The 18220-nt window shown below is 41.5% G+C and overlaps 1 protein-coding gene across 3 annotated transcripts in view; it reads right to left on the minus strand.

The window, feature by feature from the left end:
• LOC139553768 (zinc finger protein 658B-like) overlaps positions 1–18220 on the minus strand; it is a 42966-nt gene that overhangs the window by 14415 nt on the left and 10331 nt on the right. Inside the window, exon 4 of one of the 3 annotated variants that reach the window (XM_071366418.1) lies at positions 2297–4851. The exons of the other annotated variants lie outside the window; for them this stretch is intronic. Within the exon in view, the coding sequence (XP_071222519.1) occupies positions 3332–4851 (1520 nt within the window). The 3' untranslated portion in view covers positions 2297–3331. Of the gene's footprint in view, positions 1–2296; positions 4852–18220 lie in introns of those variants that run through there. 3 annotated transcript variants of the gene reach the window in all.

Genomic DNA, 18220 nt, shown 5'->3' on the forward strand with positions numbered 1-18220 from the left:
AATTGCCTACCGTCTGTAAGCTGTTAGTGTCTTAACGACCGTTCCACAGGTGCATGTTAATTGTTTATGGTTCATTGAACAAGCATGGGAAACAGTGTTTAAACCTTTTACAATGAAGATCTGTTAAGTTATTTGGATATTTACAAATTATCTTTGAAAGACAAGGTCCTGAAAAAGGGACAAGCATACTTCCAAAGTTGAGGCAAAATGGCTTAAGGACAACAAAGTCAAGGTATTGGAGTGGCCATCACAAAGCCCTGACCTCAATCCCATAGAACATTTGTGGGCAGAACTGAAAAAGCGTGTGCGAGTAAGGAGGCCTAAAAACGTGACTCAGTTACACCAGCTATGTCAGGAGGAATGGGCCAAATTTCACCCAACTTATTGGGGGAAGTTTGTGGAAGGCTACCTGAAACGTTTGACCCTAGTTAAACAATTTAAAGGCAATGCTACCAAATACTAATTCAGTGTATGTAAACTTCTGACCCACTGGGAATGTGATGAAAGAAATAAAAGCTGAAATAAATCACTCTACTATTATTCTGACATTTCACAATCTTAAAATGAAGTGGAATGTTTATTAGGATTAAATGTCAGGAATTGTGAAAAACTGAGTTTAAATGTATTTGGCTAAGGTGTATGTAAACTTCCGACTTCAACTGTATGCATTTTTACTGCTCTAATTACGTTGGTATCCAGTTTCTAATAGCAATAAGGCACCTTGGGAGTTTGTGGTATATGGCCAATATACCACACCTCCTGGGGCCTTATTGCTTAAAACATACCACTGGTATGACAGAAAATTACATTAATGTTGTTGATAACCAGTTTATAATAGCAATAAGGCACCTCTGGGGTTTGTGGTATATGGCCAATATACCACAGCTAAGGGCTGTATCCAGGCACTCTGCGTTGAGTCGTGCATAAGATCATCCCTTAGCTGTGGTCTTATTGCTGAAATGATCTGCTGTTCTATCGCCCGTGGAATGTCGTCCCCGGGGGTAGGTTGGGGGGGTGAAACTGATGTGGCAGTTTCACCATTAAATCTGCAGTTCTGTTAACGTGATTTCCCCATTTTTATTAATGACATTTCCACACAGTGATGTAAAAATACTCTAAAATACCTCAAGTCATTTTTGTGGGTATCTGTACTTGACTATTTATATTTGACAACTTTTACTTTTACTCCACTACATTCCTAAAGAAAATAATGTACTTTTTACATGTTCCCAGACACCCAAAAATACTAATTACATTTTGAATTCTTAGCAGGACAGGAAAATTGTCTAATTCACGTACTTATCAAGAGAATATCCCGGTCATCCCTACTGCCTCTGACCTGGCAGACTCACTAATCACAAATGCTTCGTTTGTAAAGGATGTCTGAGTGTTGAAGTGTGCTCCTGGCTATCTGTAAAAAAAAAAATGTAATCTCTAATATCATGCCGTCTGGTTTGCTTAATTAAAGGAATTAGAAATGTATACTTAATTTTGTTAAAGTAGTTTTTTGCGATTACATTTACAACCAAATACTTTTAGACTTACTGAAGTAGTATTGTACTGGGCGACTTTCATTTTTACTTGAGTCATTTTCTTTTAAAGTATCTTTACTTTTACTCTATGTCTATTGGGTACTTTTTCCACCACTGTGAGGTCGATATAACACTGAAATTATGATAATGCCCTTTTTGTACAAGAGTCCTTTGAAGAAATTGTCTGGAATTTCAGCCTGTTCAGGTAGGATGGAGCTTTTGGCCCACATGTCACCATGCGATCTGATTATAATAGACCAATGACTGTTCATCTGGGTAAAGGCTCTAGACCATCCTACCAGCCAATCAGGGCTATGTATATAAATATCTTCACATTAATTTCCTAACACCCACAAGATCAGACTGAGCATTTCAAACAGCAAAGGAGGCTCTGTGAAATATATTAAACATTGAGTTTTCATTAAATTAACACTGATCTATTCAACATACAGTGGTGATTTAAAAATACAATTACAAAGACTGAATGGGGCCTTTAAGGGTTCCAGCTTTAACACCCCCATACACTAGTTAAGACTGCTTTTGTAAAGACGACTTAGAAATTGCACTTCATCCGACATTGGTTGAAATTCAAATTAATGTGTAAGTTTCTGCACCACCTCTGCCCGCAACATGGAATTTCTTGCAAAGGAAAAAGCACTTGTTACAATAATGTAATCAAAGCTCACTAAATGAAATGTATCACACACAAATCAGCTTTTAGGGATACTGTCAAGACCAGAGGGACAAAAATGAAGAAAAATACATTCAGGGTTAAAAAGCATTTAATAATTTTGTGAATGTTTGGTACTAAAACCACACAAATTATTCATAGTAGATTACTATTGAACTGCATAGGAAATCATATACTAAGTTTATTTTATATTATAACCACATGGATTGTTCGATTAAACTGTCATTAATAAAAAATAAAAAATTATACATCTGTTAAGCCAAATCAGTTTTGTATAGCATAAAAGTTTAAGCGTAACAATGTTTAGCTATAATAACTCTACATCAATCACTAACATTGAATTGGTTCAAATGTTTTCCCCATACTGGTACAATCCACATTCATTCCCACCGTTTAATTTAAAAACACACTTATGTAGAGGTGTACATTGATTGTTTAAGCGCTACCATTTGGAGCAAAGAGAAACTCTTGGCCCTACTGTCACATCTACTTCTTAGCTTTGACTACTGCATGTTGCTTGTGATGTTTTCTGGTGTTTCTTTTAAGTTACAAATCTGTGCAAAGTCCTTCTTGCAGTCCGAGCAACAGTAAAGCTTTTCTCCAGAGTGAACACGCTTGTGTTCTTTTAATACTGAAAAGATATTTCAACATTCAAGGTAGTGGTAGGACTTCTCTCCAGTCTGCACACACCAATGTTGCACTAGGTTGCTTAAGGTGAATGCTTTGCCACAGTCAGAGCAGCAGTGTGGTTTTATTCCAGTGTGTTGTATCTGATGACACTTCAAATTAGAGGGCTGGGGAAAACACTTCCCACAGTCTTTACACATGTAAGGCTTCTCACCACTGTGAACCCTGTCAACTGAAGTGATAATGCAAAACCCTTTCCACAACCAAGACTTCTCTCCAGTATGCAAATACTTATGACTTCAGGCCTGATGTGGTGGCATTTTTACCACAGTTGGAGCAATGGAACCGTTTTTCGCCAATAGGATTGGGTGTGTGTTTGGTTTTCCAAACCGGCCACAGGAAAAAGGCTGATCGTCTCTATGGAAAACCACGTCCACCTTCAAGCGAGATTTTGAAATAACATTCCACATTCAGAGCAGCATTACAGTTTCTCCCTAGTATGCATGCGCTGGTGGGTCCATAAGTTAGCCAGTTGGGAAAACATTTTCCCACAGTCAGAGCAACTGTAAGGCTTCTCTCCACTGTGCACTCTATGGTGTGTTTTCAGAAGAAACGTTGATACAAATCTCTTCCCACAGACAGTGCAGTGGTGGGGCTTCTCTCCTGTGTGTGACATTTTGTGTAACCTTAATCCTCCGTTGGAGGCAAAGGTCTTCTTACACTGACCACATGCTACTCTTTCTCCAGTATGCGTGTGCTCATGCTTTCTCAAGTCTCCCAGGCCCTTGAACTTCTTCTCACACTTAGAGCAGTGGTAAGGTCTCTCTCCTGTATGCACCCTTGTATGACCAGTAATTTCATGCAAGGTTTTGAAGCTCTTGTCACAATGAATGCAGTTATAAGGTTTCTCCCCAGTGTGTATTCTCATGTGTCTCACCAAGGGACCTGAAGAGGAGAAGGTTGCATCACAGACAGTGCAGTGGTAGGGCCTCTCTCCAGTGTGTATGCGCATGTGTACCACAAGATGTGCCTTTATGGTAAAGCCCTTCCCACAATGAGAGCATGGAAAAGGTCTTTCACCAGTATGTGACCGCTGGTGTGCTTTTACAGTGGATGCTGCAGAAAATCTTTTTCCACAGTCAGGGCAAGAGTAAGGCTTCTCTCCAGAATGAATGCGCTGGTGTATTTTTAAATTACTGAGACTGGAGAATGTTGTCCCACAGTCACGACACTGGTAAGGTTTCTCTCCAGTGTGCGTCCTCTGATGAGACTTTAAGCTTGAAGCTGACTTGAATCTCTTATTACAGGCTGCACAGTGGTAGGGCTTCTCTCCAGTATGATTCATTTGATGATACTTCAGGCCCGCTGATGAGCTGAAACTCATCTCACAATCAGGGCAAGAATAAGGTTTTTCTCCATTATGAGTAAGCTGGTGAGATTTCAATGCCTCGGATCTGGCAAAGCCTTGCCCACAGTCAGAGCACTGGTATGGCTTCTCACCAGTATGGATTCTTCTGTGTCTTTTCATAAGTCCTGCCGTAGTGAAGCCTCTCCCACAGTCAGGACAGGGGTATCGCTTCTCAGCGGTATGAGTTCGCCGATGTTTATTCAGATAACGTTGTGTTATAAAGTTCTTTCCACAGTCAGGGCAGCTAAAGGGTTTTTCTCCAATGTGTCTTAGCTGATGTTCTCCTAGGCTTCCCATGTGCTTAAAATTCTTCCCACATTCAGAGCACGAGTAAGGTTTCTCTCCCGTATGAACTGTCCGATGTACTCTCAAAGCACTTAAGATAGAAAAGTACTTTCCACAGTCAGAGCAGTGGTAGGACTTCCCTTTGTGCACTTTCTGATGATTCCTTAGATCTTTATAATTACTAAAACTCTTCCCACACTGTTTACAGTGGTGCATCTTAATTGTGAAAGATGTTTGTTGTTGTTTAGGCTTCGCTGATGTAGAGGAGCTCTTTCTGTTCTTCGGCTGTTTGCGGCTAGGGCTCCGTCCTGTGTGATTGAAACAGTCATGGGTTAGATAAAAGAACAGATCAATGTCTTAGGAAGTTTCATCAAAGACAGATTAATCAAGAAAATCAAGCCATGTTGATTAATCCAAAACTGTATTAGGATATTTAAATCTGACAGTATTTAGTCCAGGATTAAAGGGAAACTGGTTTTCCACGTCATCTTCAGCACAATACCAGTTAACATATGTGAAAACGGCACATTTCTAAGTTTTGTAGAGAAGTTCTACCCCGGTGACCATCAAAGGTTAAAACACTTTGTCGTGGAAATTCTACCTAAGCACACTCAAAGCCAATCTAAATGAATAATTGTTTATCGGAATGCTAGCGAGGTCACAGTCAAACTTAGATACATAAAGTCCCGTTCTGAAGTGAGCTCTCCAAAGGCGTTCCCCACATACGGCTACATAAAAACCAACAAACAGGATTCATTGGATCGGTTCCTACATGTGACTGGCTCCATCTCCTATCTTAACTTTCTGTGCATTCTGCAAGATGGTCCTAAGGAGGTGGTCATGACGCCCCGCCCCCCCCCCCGAACTCATATCTTTACCAAGCACAAGCAGGAACCAAGGATTGTTTATGACACAAAAGACAAGATTAACATTTTCAAGTCTGTCTTCACACAAGAAAATTTCCTTCACAATTTGTCAAACACCATGAGATTTGCGATGATGTGGGGAGCAAGAAAATACCCTCCCTTGGGCTAGAAACTTGTTACAGGTTTTGAAAATTACTTTTAAGCATACCTTATGTCACAGAGAAGCATTTTTTTGGGAGTCTTATCTTTTTAACCACAAACACCTTTCTCATATGTAGACATTGGTTTGGTGCTGGAATTGATTAAAGCAGGTTAAAAAGTGGAGGCTCTGCCCTTTAATCTGTGTCCATAAAACACAAAAACATGTTACTATATATTAGGGCTGGGCGGTATACCGTATTTTATGATACTGTATTGATACAGGGACCGGTTTGGGTTTTTACATTACCTTCTATACCGGTATTTGAATGTTTGGTTTGTTAAATGTGATACGCCATGTGTATTATACATTTTTATAGTTTACTTTGCTACTTGAGTCATCTCTCTTCACTCTTTCTCTTCTTGCCACTTTCCACACAGACCTAGCCACGCCCCCTGTCACTCAAGGAGCACATTTGATGTTCCTCAACCACAAGACATGGTCAATGCAGCACATGCAACAATGTTGGTGACAACAATGCTGTTTTCACTTTGCTTCTTAATGTAAATCCACTAGCATTCTATAGACACTATTAGTTTGTTACTTACATCAGCAAACCGTTAGCAAGTTGCCCTAAATCTTGTGAGATGCTAATTGTTAGCCGCTAATGCTAATAGCTAATAAATGTACTGAGTAAGAGCAAACGTAGCTAGCTAATACAGCCTGCTAATACCAGTGATGCTGTAGACCTAAATCAGCATGTTGTTTGTGCAACAGTATCTTCTAAATCAAAGAGGAATATGCAAAGCAAGAATATGTTAGCTACATGAAGTAGCTAAGAGAAAACATGCAATGTATCAACAAAGGTTGGGTAAGCTGTGTCGTCACTTCCTCTTGAACTTGCAGACGTGTTGCTGTGCGTTTTGTTGCCAACCTTACTTTGCTAGCTGACAACTTTACGGTTTTTACTTTTTAATTACCGTTTATATTTTTAGTTTTTCCCTCACAACTTTTTTCCCTCATTCAACTTTTTCACTCCGGACGCTTTATCTGGACATGGTTCGTCAGCACCTTCAACAGCCGAAGCTAAGTAGTAACATTAACATGATGCCTTCTAATTGCAGTCGCTGTACTCATAATATACAGGAGAACGATCGCCTTATGGCGAGGATAGCTGTGCTGCAAGCCCAGCTTCAGACGCAATCCTTAGGCAAGGGTAATTTCAGTGTAGGAAAGGATGAAACAGCGTCTGTGCCACCAGTAAGTACAGATAGTAGTATAAATCCCCCCCGCACAGTCCCCGCAGCCGGACAACTTTCTCATGGCTTCTGGAGGGAAATGCTGTAGGAATGCTCAACTGGTGTCGCTCATTCAGCCGACAGAAACTTTCAACCGGTTTTCCCCATTAAGTAGCGAGTCGGAGTCTGAGGCCGAGTCTTCTCTTGTCTCTACTCCTCCCGTTACGGGGTCTGAGACGCCGAAGCTTCCCACCATTAGCTCTGACAAATTGAAAACCTTAGTCATTGGCGACTCCATTACCCGCAGTATTAGACTTAAAACGAATCACCCAGCGATCATACACTGTTTACCAGGGGGCAGGGCTACCGACGTTAAGGCTAATCTGAAGATGGTGCTGGCTAAAGCTAAAACTGGCGAGTGTAGAGAGTATAGAGATATTGTTATCCACGTCGGCACCAACGATGTTAGGATGAAACAGTCAGAGGTCACCAAGCGCAACATAGCTTCAGCGTGTAAATCAGCTAGAAAGATGTCGGCATCAAGTAATTGTCTCTGGCCCCCTCCCAGTTAGGGGGAGTGATGAGCTCTACAGCAGAGTCTCACAACTCAATCGCTGGTTGAAAACTGTTTTCTGCCCCTCCCAAAAGATAGAATTTGTAGATAATTGGCCCTCTTTCTGGGACTCACCCACAAACAGGACCAAGCCTGACCTGCTGAGGAGTGACGGACTCCATCCTAGCTGGAGGGGTGCTCTCATCTTATCTACCAACATAGACAGGGCTCTAACTCCTCTAGCTCCACAATGAAATAGGGTGCAGGCCAGGCAGCAGGCTGTTAGCCATCCTGCCAGCTTAGTGGAGTCTGCCACTAGCATAGTCAGTGTAGTCAGCTTAGCTATCCCCATTGAGACTGTGTCTGTGCCTCGGACCTAGGTTGGGCAAAACTAAACATGGCGGTGTTCGCCTTAGCAATCTCACTAGGATAAAGACCTCCTCCATTCCTGCCATTACTGAAAGAGATTGTGATACCTCACATCTCAAAATAGGGCTACTTAATGTTAGATCCCTCACTTCAAAGGCAGGTATAGTCAATTAACTAATCACTGATCATAATCTTGATGTGATTGACCTGACTGAAACATGGCTTAAGCCTGATGAATTTACTGTGTTAAATGAGGCCTCACCTCCTGGTTACACTAGTGACCATATCCCCCGTGCATCCCGCAAAGGCGGAGGTGTTGCTAACATTTACGATAGCAAATTTCAATTTACAAAAAAAAAAATGACGTTTTCGTCTTTTGAGCTTCTAGTCATGAAATCTATGCAGCCTACTCAATCACTTTGTATAGCTACTGTTTACAGGCCTCCTGGGCCATATACAGCGTTCCTCACTGAGTTCCCGGAATTCTTATTGGACCTTGTAGTCATAGCAGATAATATTAACATTTTTGGTGATTTTAATATTCACATGGAAAAGTCCACAGACCCACTCCAAAAGGCTTTCGGAGCCATCATCGACTCAGTGGGTTTTGTCCAACATGTCTCTAGACCTACTCACTGCCAGTCATACTCTGGACCTAGTTTTGTCCCATGGAATAAATGTTGTAGATCTTAATGTTTTTCCTCATAATCCTGGACTATCGGACCACCATTTTATTAAGTTTGCAATCGCAACAAATAATCTGCTCAGACCCCAAATAAGGAGCATCAAAAGTCGTGCTATAAATTCTCAGACAACCCAAAGATTCCTTGATGCCCTTCCAGACTCCTTCTGCCTACCCAAGGACGTCAGAGGACAAAAATCAGTTAACCACCTAACTGAGGAACTCAATTTAACCTTGCGCAATACCCTAGATGCAGTCGCACCCATAAAAACTAAAAATATTTGTCATAAGAAACTAGCTCCCTGGTATACAGAAAATACCCGAGCTCTGAAGCAAGCTTCCAGAAAATTGGAACGGAAATGGCGCCACACCAAACTGGAAGTCTTCCGACTAGCTTGGAAAGCAGTACCAGTACCGACAGTACCGTGCAGTATCGAAGAGCCCTCACTGCTGCTCGATCATCCTATTTTTCCAACTTAATTGGGGAAAATAAGAAGAATCCTAAATTTATTTTTGATACTGTCACAAAGCTAACTAAAAAGCAGCATTCCCCAAGAGAGGATGGCTTTCACTTCAGCTGTGATAAATTCATGAACTTCTTTGAGGAAAAGATCATGATCATTAGAAAGCAAATTACGGACTCCTCTTTAAAACTGCGTATTCCTCCAAAGCTCAGCTGTCCTGAGTCTGCACAACTCTGCCAGGACCTAGGATCAAGAGAGATACTCAAGTGTTTTAGTACTATATCTCTTGACACAATGATGAAAATAATCATGGCCTCTAAACCTTCAAGCTGCATACTGGATCCTATTCCAACTAAACTACTGAAAGAGCTGCTTCATGTGCTTGGCCCTCCTATGTTGAACATAATAAACGGCTCTCTATCCACCAGATTCGTACCAAACTCACTAAAAGTGGCAGTAATAAAGCCTCTCTTGAAAAAGCCAAACCTTGATCCTGAAAATATAAAAAAACGAATCGGCCTATATCGAATCTTCCATTCCTCTCAAAAAATTTAGAAAAAGCTGTTGCGCAGCAACTCACTGCGTTCCTGAAGACAAACAATGTATACGAAATGCTTCAGTCTGGTTTTAGACCCCATCATAGCACTGAGACTGCACTTGTGAAGGTGGTAAATGACCTTTTAATGGCGTCAGACCGAGGCTCTGCATCTGTCCTCGTGCTACTAGACCTTAGTGCTGCCTTTGATACCATCGATCACCACATTCTTTTGGAGAGATTGGAAACCCAAATTGGTCTACACGGACAAGTTCTGGCCTGGTTTAGATCTTATCTGTCGGAAAGATATCAGTTTGTCTCTGTGAATGGTTTGTCCTCTGACAAATCAACTGTACATTTCGGTGTTCCTCAAGGTTCCGTTTTAGGACCACTATTGTTTTCACTATATATTTTACCTCTTGGGGATGTCATTCGAAAACATAATGTTAACTTTCACTGCTATGCGGATGACACACAGCTGTACATTTCAATGAAACATGGTGAAGCCCCAAAATGTCCCTCGCTAGAAGCCTGTGTTTCAGACATAAGGAAGTGGATGGCTGAAAACTTTATACTTTTAAACTTGGACAAAACAGAGATGCTTGTTCTAGGTCCCAAGAAACAAAGAGATCTTCTGTTGAATCTGACAATTCATCTTGATGGTTGTAAAGTCGTCTCAAATAAAACTGAAGGACCTCGGCGTTACTCTGGACCCTGATCTCTCTTTTGACGAACATATCAAGACTGTTTCAAGGACAGCTTTTTTCCATCTACGTAACATTGCAAAAATCAGAAATGTTCTGTCCAAAAATGATGCAGAAAAATTAATCCATGCTTTTGTTACTTCTAGGTTAGACTATTGCAATGCTCTACTTTCCGGCTACCCGGATAAAGCACTAAATAAACTTCAGTTAGTGCTAAATACGGCTGCTAGAATCCTGACTAGAACCCAAATTGATCATATTACTCCAGTGCTAGCTTCCCTACACTGGCTTCCTGTTAAGGCAAGGGCTGATTTCAAGGTTTTACTGTTAACCTACAAAGCGTTACATGGGCTTGCTCCTACCTATCTTTCCGAGTTGGTCCTGCCGTACATACCTACACGTACGCTACGGTCACAAGACGCAGGCCTCCTAATTGTCCCTAGAATTTCTAAGCAAACAGCTGGAGGCAGGGCTTTCTCCTATAGATCTCCATTTTTATGGAATGGTCTGCCTACCCATGTGAGAAACGCAGACTCGGTCTCAACCTTTTAAGTCTTTACTGAAGACTTATCTCTTCAGTAGGTCATATGATTGAGTGTAGTCTGGCCCAGGAGTGTGAAGGTGAACGGAAAGGCTCTGGAGCAACGAACCGCCCTTGCTGTCTCTGCCTGGCCGGTTCCCCTCTCTCCACTGGGATTCTCTGCCTCTAACCCTATTACAGGGGCTGAGTCACTGGCTTACTGGTGCTCTTTCATGCCGTCCCTAGGAGGGGTGCGTCACTTGAGTGGGTTGAGTCACTGACGTGATCTTCCTGTCTGGGTTGGCGCCCCCCCCTTGGTTTGTGCCGTGGCGGAGATCTTTGTGGGCTATACTCGGCCTTGTCTCAGGATTGTAAGTTGGTGGTTGAAGATATCCCTCTAGTGGTGCGGGGGCTGTGTTTTGGCAAAGTGGGTGGGGTTATATCCTTCCTGTTTGGCCCTGTCCGGGGGTATCATCGGATGGGGCCACAGTGTCTCCTGACCCCTCCTGTCTCAGCCTCCAGTATTTATGCTGCAGTAGTTTGTGTCGGGGGGCTAGGGTCAGTTTGTTATATCTGGAGTACTTCTCCTGTCTTATCCGGTGTCCTGTGTGAATTTAAGTATGCTCTCTCTAATTCTCTCCTTCTTTCTCTCCCTAGGACCATGCGTCAGGACTACCGGGCATGATGACTCCTTGCTCTCCCCAGTCCACCTGGCCTTGCTGCTGTTCCAGTTTCAACTGTTCTGCCTGCGGCTATGGAACCCTGACCTGTCCACCGGACGTGCTACCTGTCCCAGACCTGCTGTTTTCAACTCTCTAGAGGCCGCAGGAGCGGTAGAGATACTCTTAATGATCGGCTATGAAAAGCCAACTGACATTTACTCCTGAGGTGCTGACTTGCTACACCCTTGATAACTACTGTGATTATTATTATTTGACCATGCTCGTCATTTATGAACATTTGAACATCTTGGCCATGTTCTGTTATAATCTCCACCCGGCACAGCCAGAAGAGGACTGGCCACCCCTCATAGCCTGGTTCTGGAAACCTCTTTCTCAAGCTAAGGAGCCGGATCATGTTCTACGTATGTGTTATTTTACGCACACAATTATTCTACGTAGCTCTCTTTATTCAGCCTCTTCTGAAACATGACAATGTAGCCGATGTCTCTGCCTCATATCTGAACTAAAAACCCAATGGGGATTTGAACAAACATTACCAAAAAGTATATATACACAGTAACTTCAGAAAGTATTCATCCCCCTTGACTTATTCCACATTTTGTGTTACAGCCCGAGTTCAAAGTGGATAAAATGTACATTTCTCACCCATCTATACACAATAGCCCATCATGACAAAGTGAACAAATGTTTTTAGAAATATTTGCAAATTGATTGAAAATTAAATACAGAAATATCTCATTTATATAAATAGTCACACTCCTTTGCCATGACACTCCAAACTGAGCTCAGGTGCATCCAATTTCCATTGATCATCCTTGAGATGACACTACAACTAGATTGGAGTCCACCTGTGGCCAACTCAAATTGTTTGAAAATGATTTAGAAAGAAACACACCTGTCTATATAAGGTTCCACAGTTGACAGTGCATGACAGAACAGAAACTATACCATGAAGTCCAAGGAACTGTCTGTAGATCTCAGAGATATAATTGTGACGAGTAATATCTGGGGAAGGGTAAAAACTATTTCTAGAGTGTTGAAAGTTTCCAAGAGCATGGTGGTCTTCATCATATGGAACTACCCAGACTCTGCCTAGAGCTGACCGTCCGACCAAACTGAGCAACAAGGACCTTGGTCAGGGAGGTGACCAAGAACCCAATGACCAGTGTTCCTTGGCTGAGATGGGAGAACCTGCCAGAAGGACAATAGTCTCTACAGCACTTTACCAATCTGGGCTTTATGGGAGCGTGGCTAGATGGAAGCCACTCCTGAGAAAAAGGCACATGACAGCACGCCTGGGGTTTGCAAAAAGGCACATGAAAGACTGAGAGCGTAAGGCAAAAGATTCTGGGGTCTGATGAGACAAAAAAATGTACTTTTTCGGCCTGAATGCAAAGCGCTATGTCTGGAGAAAACTAGGCACAGCTCATCACCCGTCTAACACCATCCCTACCGTGAAGCATGGCGGTGGCAGCATCATACTATGGGGATGCTTTTCAGCAGCAGGGACTGGGAGACTGGTAAGGAAAAAGGGAACAATGAAGGGAGCCAAATATAGGCAAATCCTTGATAACCTGCTTCAGAGGGCAAACGATCTTAGACTGGGGTGAAGATTTACATTCCAGCAGGACAATGACCCCATGTATACAACCAAAGCAACAGTGTAATAGCTTCAGAACAATATACAGAAAATGTTGAATAAGTCAAGGGGTATGGATACTTTCTGAAGGCAATGTATTATGAAGGATACAACCTTCTGTCTCTTGTAACGGATATTGCAGTTGCAAGTCCCTACACATCGCATTGAAGAAAAAACAATCTACGTTGTGTGATGTAGGCAAATTTTTATAGTCGCTGCCATTTCGAAGCCACTAGCCAGACTTGCCTCCTATAGCCAATGTTTGCAATGATGTCTGTATCTTGCCTGTGTTTGATATGCTGCCTAGATACATGCATGTAACTTCACAAAAAAAAAACTGTTTTAACCACACACAGGCCCTATAACTGCTACTTCGCCTTTCAATGATCACAAAAGTACAGTGGTTGTCCTTTAAAAGTTGTCATATTGCAGCACACCTTGCAGGCTGCTGCAGCATTCTGTGGCACGTTATCTAATTGTCAGAAATGTTTTCTGTTAAAGCAAGTTAGTGCTAGTTTGAACACCAGATAGCATCTGAGAAGCATTTGATGGTCTTCCAAATAGGCATTAGCAGAGAACTTAAAAGCTTTTTTTGTAATAACATAGTACAGTTGAAGTCGGAAGTTCACATACACCTTAGCCAAATACATTTAAACTCACAATTCACAATTTCACAATTCCTGACAGTTAGGATCGCCACTTTATTTTAAGAATGTGAAATGTCAGAATAATAGTAGAGAGAATTATTTAATTTCAGCTTTTATTTCTTTCATCACATTCCCAGTGGGTCAGAAGTTTACATACACTCAATTAGAATTTGCTAGCATTGCCTTTAAATTGTTTAACTTGGGTCAAATGTTTTGGGTAGCCTTCCACAAGCTTCCCACAATACGTTGGGCGAATTTTGGCCCATTCCTCCTGACTTAGCTGGTGTAACTGAGTCAGATTTGTAAGCCTCATTGCTCATAAAAGCTTTTTCAGTTCTGCCCACAAATTTTCTATAGGATTGAGGTCAGGGCTATGTGATGGCCACTCCAATACCTTGACTTTGTTGTTCTTTAGCCATTTTGCCACAACTTCGGAAGTATGCTTGGGGTCATTGCCCATTTGCAAGACCCATTTGCGACCAAGCTTTAACTTCCTGACTGATGTCTTCAGATGTTGCTTCAATATATCCACATACCTTTCCTCCTCATTATGCCATAAATTTTGTGAAGTGCACCAGTCCCTCCTGCAGCAAAGCACCCCCACAACATGATGCTGCCACCCCCGTGCTTCACGGTTGGGATGGTGTTCTTCGGCTTGCAAGCCTCCCCCCTTTTCCTCCGAAAATAATGATAGTTATTATGGCCAAACAGTTATATTTTTGTTTCATCAGACCAGAGGACATTTCTCCAAAAAGTACGATCTTTGTCCCCATGTGCAGTTGCAAACCGTAGTCTGGCTTTTTTAATGGCAGTTTTTGAGCAGTGGCTTCTTCCTTGCTGAGCGGCCTTTCAGGTTATGTCGATATAGGACTCGTTTTACTGTGGATATAGATACTTTTGTGCCTGTTCCCTCCAGCATCTTCACAAGGTCCTTTGCTGTTGTTCTGGGATTGATTTTCACTTTTCGCACCAAAGTACGTTCATCTCTAGGAGACAGAACGCATCTCCTTCCTGAGTGGTATGACAGCTGCGTGGTCCCATGGTGTTTATTCTTGCTTACTATTGTTTGTACAGATGAACGTGGTACCTTCAGGCATTTGGAAATTGCTCCCAAGGATGAACCAGACTTGTGGAGGTCTACAATTTCCTTGAGGTCTTGGCTGATTTATTTTGATTTTCCAATGACGTCAAGCAAAGAGGCACTGGGTTTGAAGGTAGGCCTTGAAATACATCCACAGGTACACCTCCAATTGACTCAAATTATGTAAATTAGCCTATCAAAAGCGTCTAAAGCCATGACATCATTTTCTGGAATTTTCCAAGTTGTTTAAAGGCACAGTCAACTCAGAGTATGTAAACTTCTGACCCACTGGAATTGTGATACAGTGAATTAAAAGTGAAATAATCTGTCAGTAAACAATTGCTGGAAAAATTACTTGTGTCATGCACAAAATAGATGTCCTAACCGACTTTCCAAAACTATAGTTTGTTAACAAGAAATTTGTGGAGTGGTTGAAAAACTAGTTTTAATGACTCCAACTTCCAAGGATTCTGAATTGTTTGCCATCATTTTATACAACTTTGTTCCAATATTTCTGTAAATCAGTGATATTTATTCCCATAGTAATTTGTTATGGATCCATAACTAAAACAACATCTGCATTTTGAAAAAGTACTTTTTATCATTATTTTATTAAGGAAATCATAAAGAAGCTGATGGAAGAAATACTGTACTGTACAGTATATGCCTTTACATTTGGAAGCATTTAGAAGACAAGCCACCTGCATTTGTTTATTCGGCTACTGTGCTGACAAGTAAACAAAGCCTACAGTACATACTGTAGTAAACATGGGAAAGTGCCTAATTCCTTACATAAGGGAGAGCAGGCCATGTCCTGACTTTCTCGGTGACCTCAAGTACTCATTAACTCTTGTCTTTAATGCCAGTCATGGACAGAAACTTCTGAGACAGTATTAATGAACACCCAGAGGTAAGCCACATTTGCCTCGGGATCCATCCCAGTTTTCTGTGCCCGCTCGTGGTCTCTCTCTTCGGTTACACATCCTTGGAATAGCAGAACAGCATAACGGCACCAGCCACTGTTCACCTCCTATTGATTGCGCTGCGGTTAATGCCAGTTTGTTTTTTAAATTTCATTTTTGTTTAAACTAGGCAAGTCAGGTAAGAACAAATTCTTATTTACAACGGCCTACCCCGGCCAAACCCGGATGACGCTGGGCCAATTGTTCGCCACCTTATGGCACTCCCAATCACGGTCGGATGTGATACAGCCTGTATTCGAACCAGGGACTGTAGTAAAGCCTCTTGCAACGAGATGCTGCGCCACTCGGGAGCCATGACCAATATATATATTTTTCCCCCCCAGAACATTAACCATGTGTAGGTAGATGTGGAAAGGTAGATACAAATGAGGGGGGGGTTACACCTAGCTCAAGTTGTCACACCTAGTTCAGCTATTAGGCAATTCTTTAGTAAAGGTTGAATAATAGCCTATTGTTCAGTTAATATCCCAGCCTGCTGCGCTTGTGAAAAACTAATAACCCTTTCCACATGTTAAAGATTCCAATTGATACAAGTGTTTTTAGCCACAATCTGCCCCAATTAATACATTTGGGCACAGTCGATAGCGTGCTGGACTTCAGGCTAGAATGTTGAGGGTTTGAAACCGGCTACCATTTTTAATTACTTAAAAATCATACAATGTGATTTTCTGGATTTTTGTTTTAGATTCCGTCTCTCACAGTTGAAGTGTACCTATGATAAAAATTACAGACCTCTACATGCTTTGTAAGTAGGAAAACCTGCAAAATCGTCAGTGTATCAAATACTTGTTCTCCCCACTGTACATGCAGACACAGCATCATTCAAAGAATGGCGTTTGATACACCTGGTATTGTATATGACTGAAAAAAAACGTGCTAAATAGCGATTTTCATAAATTAAACAAATAAAATATGCACAATCATTTGTCTCTACATTAACTAACATATTCCTCTCAATTGTACATTTTTTGCTTGACTTGTTATGACGTTATAATTACTTACATTTGCTTCCACCGTAATGTTTTGTCAGCCATCTTTACTGAGGATCAGCAGGGACTGGTGGCTTGCGTTAAATTCATCATTGGAACCACTCGATTTGATTGGTCATAAAAACCTTGGGACCCAAATGCATAATGAGTGCTCTAACTCCCCCTTGTGGTGGCTTGGAGCAATGAAGCCGTGACGTTGAATACCTCTAAGCCCCGCGGTGTAAGCTCGCAACTTTTAAAGGAGGAACCACTGTAGCCTATTGAACGATCTAGGAAGCCGAGTACATATCCCGACCGGTAACCAGACTGAAAATGCACGAGTTCATTTTGCGTCGCCCAATGCCCCGGGTGGGTGGAGAACTCACTTCAGGTCCAATGGAATGGTCTAAAATGTGCATACTCCGCCGACATGAGGCAGGGGGCGATGCAAAACAAATTTGTCCAACGATAACAGCCCGTGATGTATGGGCGTAATCAGAGTTTGACAGCTGTCAAACTCAAACATCAAGCGTATCACATGTCAAGGGGATGACTACAATACAAACCCAGCTACCTGGGGGGTGAACATTGTAACATTCTAGCAATGGTGTCTTGGAGTTGAGTCTGGATATGCAAATTATACACACTTACATGCTGTGATCACAACATTCCAAGATCAGAATGACAGTTTTACCGCAGCGATTCAATAAAAGTGGATAAAGCTAAATGATTACATCTTACAAGGTTTTTCAATCCAGTTGTGAAGTATTCAACAATACAGTTGGTTTGTCTACACAGAGGCAAATAATTATCTTCTAAATCCAAAATAGTTCATCTGAATACAAGGTCATTCAATATTTGATGACTTGCTTGTTTTTTTGGCTGTATGTGTTATCACTGGCGGGAATGTAGACAGTATAGGCCTATTCTCAGAACATGTTCTTTAGAATCTTCAAAACATGCTTATGTTGCAATACTGTTACGACACCAAAGCTTGTACGAACATATTGATCACAGGGCCGTAGCCAGGGTCTGAGTTTTAGTGAGGTCCAAATCTAGATATTTTTTAAGTTAAAGCTCATTTACTGCATTTCTATACCATTTAAAAACTCTAAAATGCTTTCTGTTACCAGAAAAATACTTTAACAAAAGGTGAACAAATAAGTTTGCTTTACAGATTTGTTGTTGCAGATTTAAAGCTATTTTCCTGAAATTCTACACATTTTGCCATGACTTATGCCATGTTAATTTGATATCTGAGTGAGAATGACTAACAAAATTAAAATGGGGTCCCCCCTGGAGGTCAGTGCCCTGCCAGTAATTCGGCCATGATTACTACAAGGTAAGATAGCTGGCTATAGACTAATTTACCAATCTAAAAAATGTTAACTGACATGGACTAATTGGGTGACTGTCAGTGAGCGACATAACAAGAGGAAAACTGCTGATACACAACCAAGTTTCAAAATTGCACTTTGTGTATTCTACTATTCTAACTCTCAACAGTAAGTTGAGACCCCAACAGTTCCCCCAAAACTATTTATAAGATTTTTTATTCTGAAAAATGACTGAGGTCCGGACATCGGTTTCCTCATATGTAGCTACA

This window comes from Salvelinus alpinus, chromosome 25 (genome assembly GCF_045679555.1).
Source record: "Salvelinus alpinus chromosome 25, SLU_Salpinus.1, whole genome shotgun sequence".
Taxonomy (NCBI): domain Eukaryota; kingdom Metazoa; phylum Chordata; class Actinopteri; order Salmoniformes; family Salmonidae; genus Salvelinus; species Salvelinus alpinus.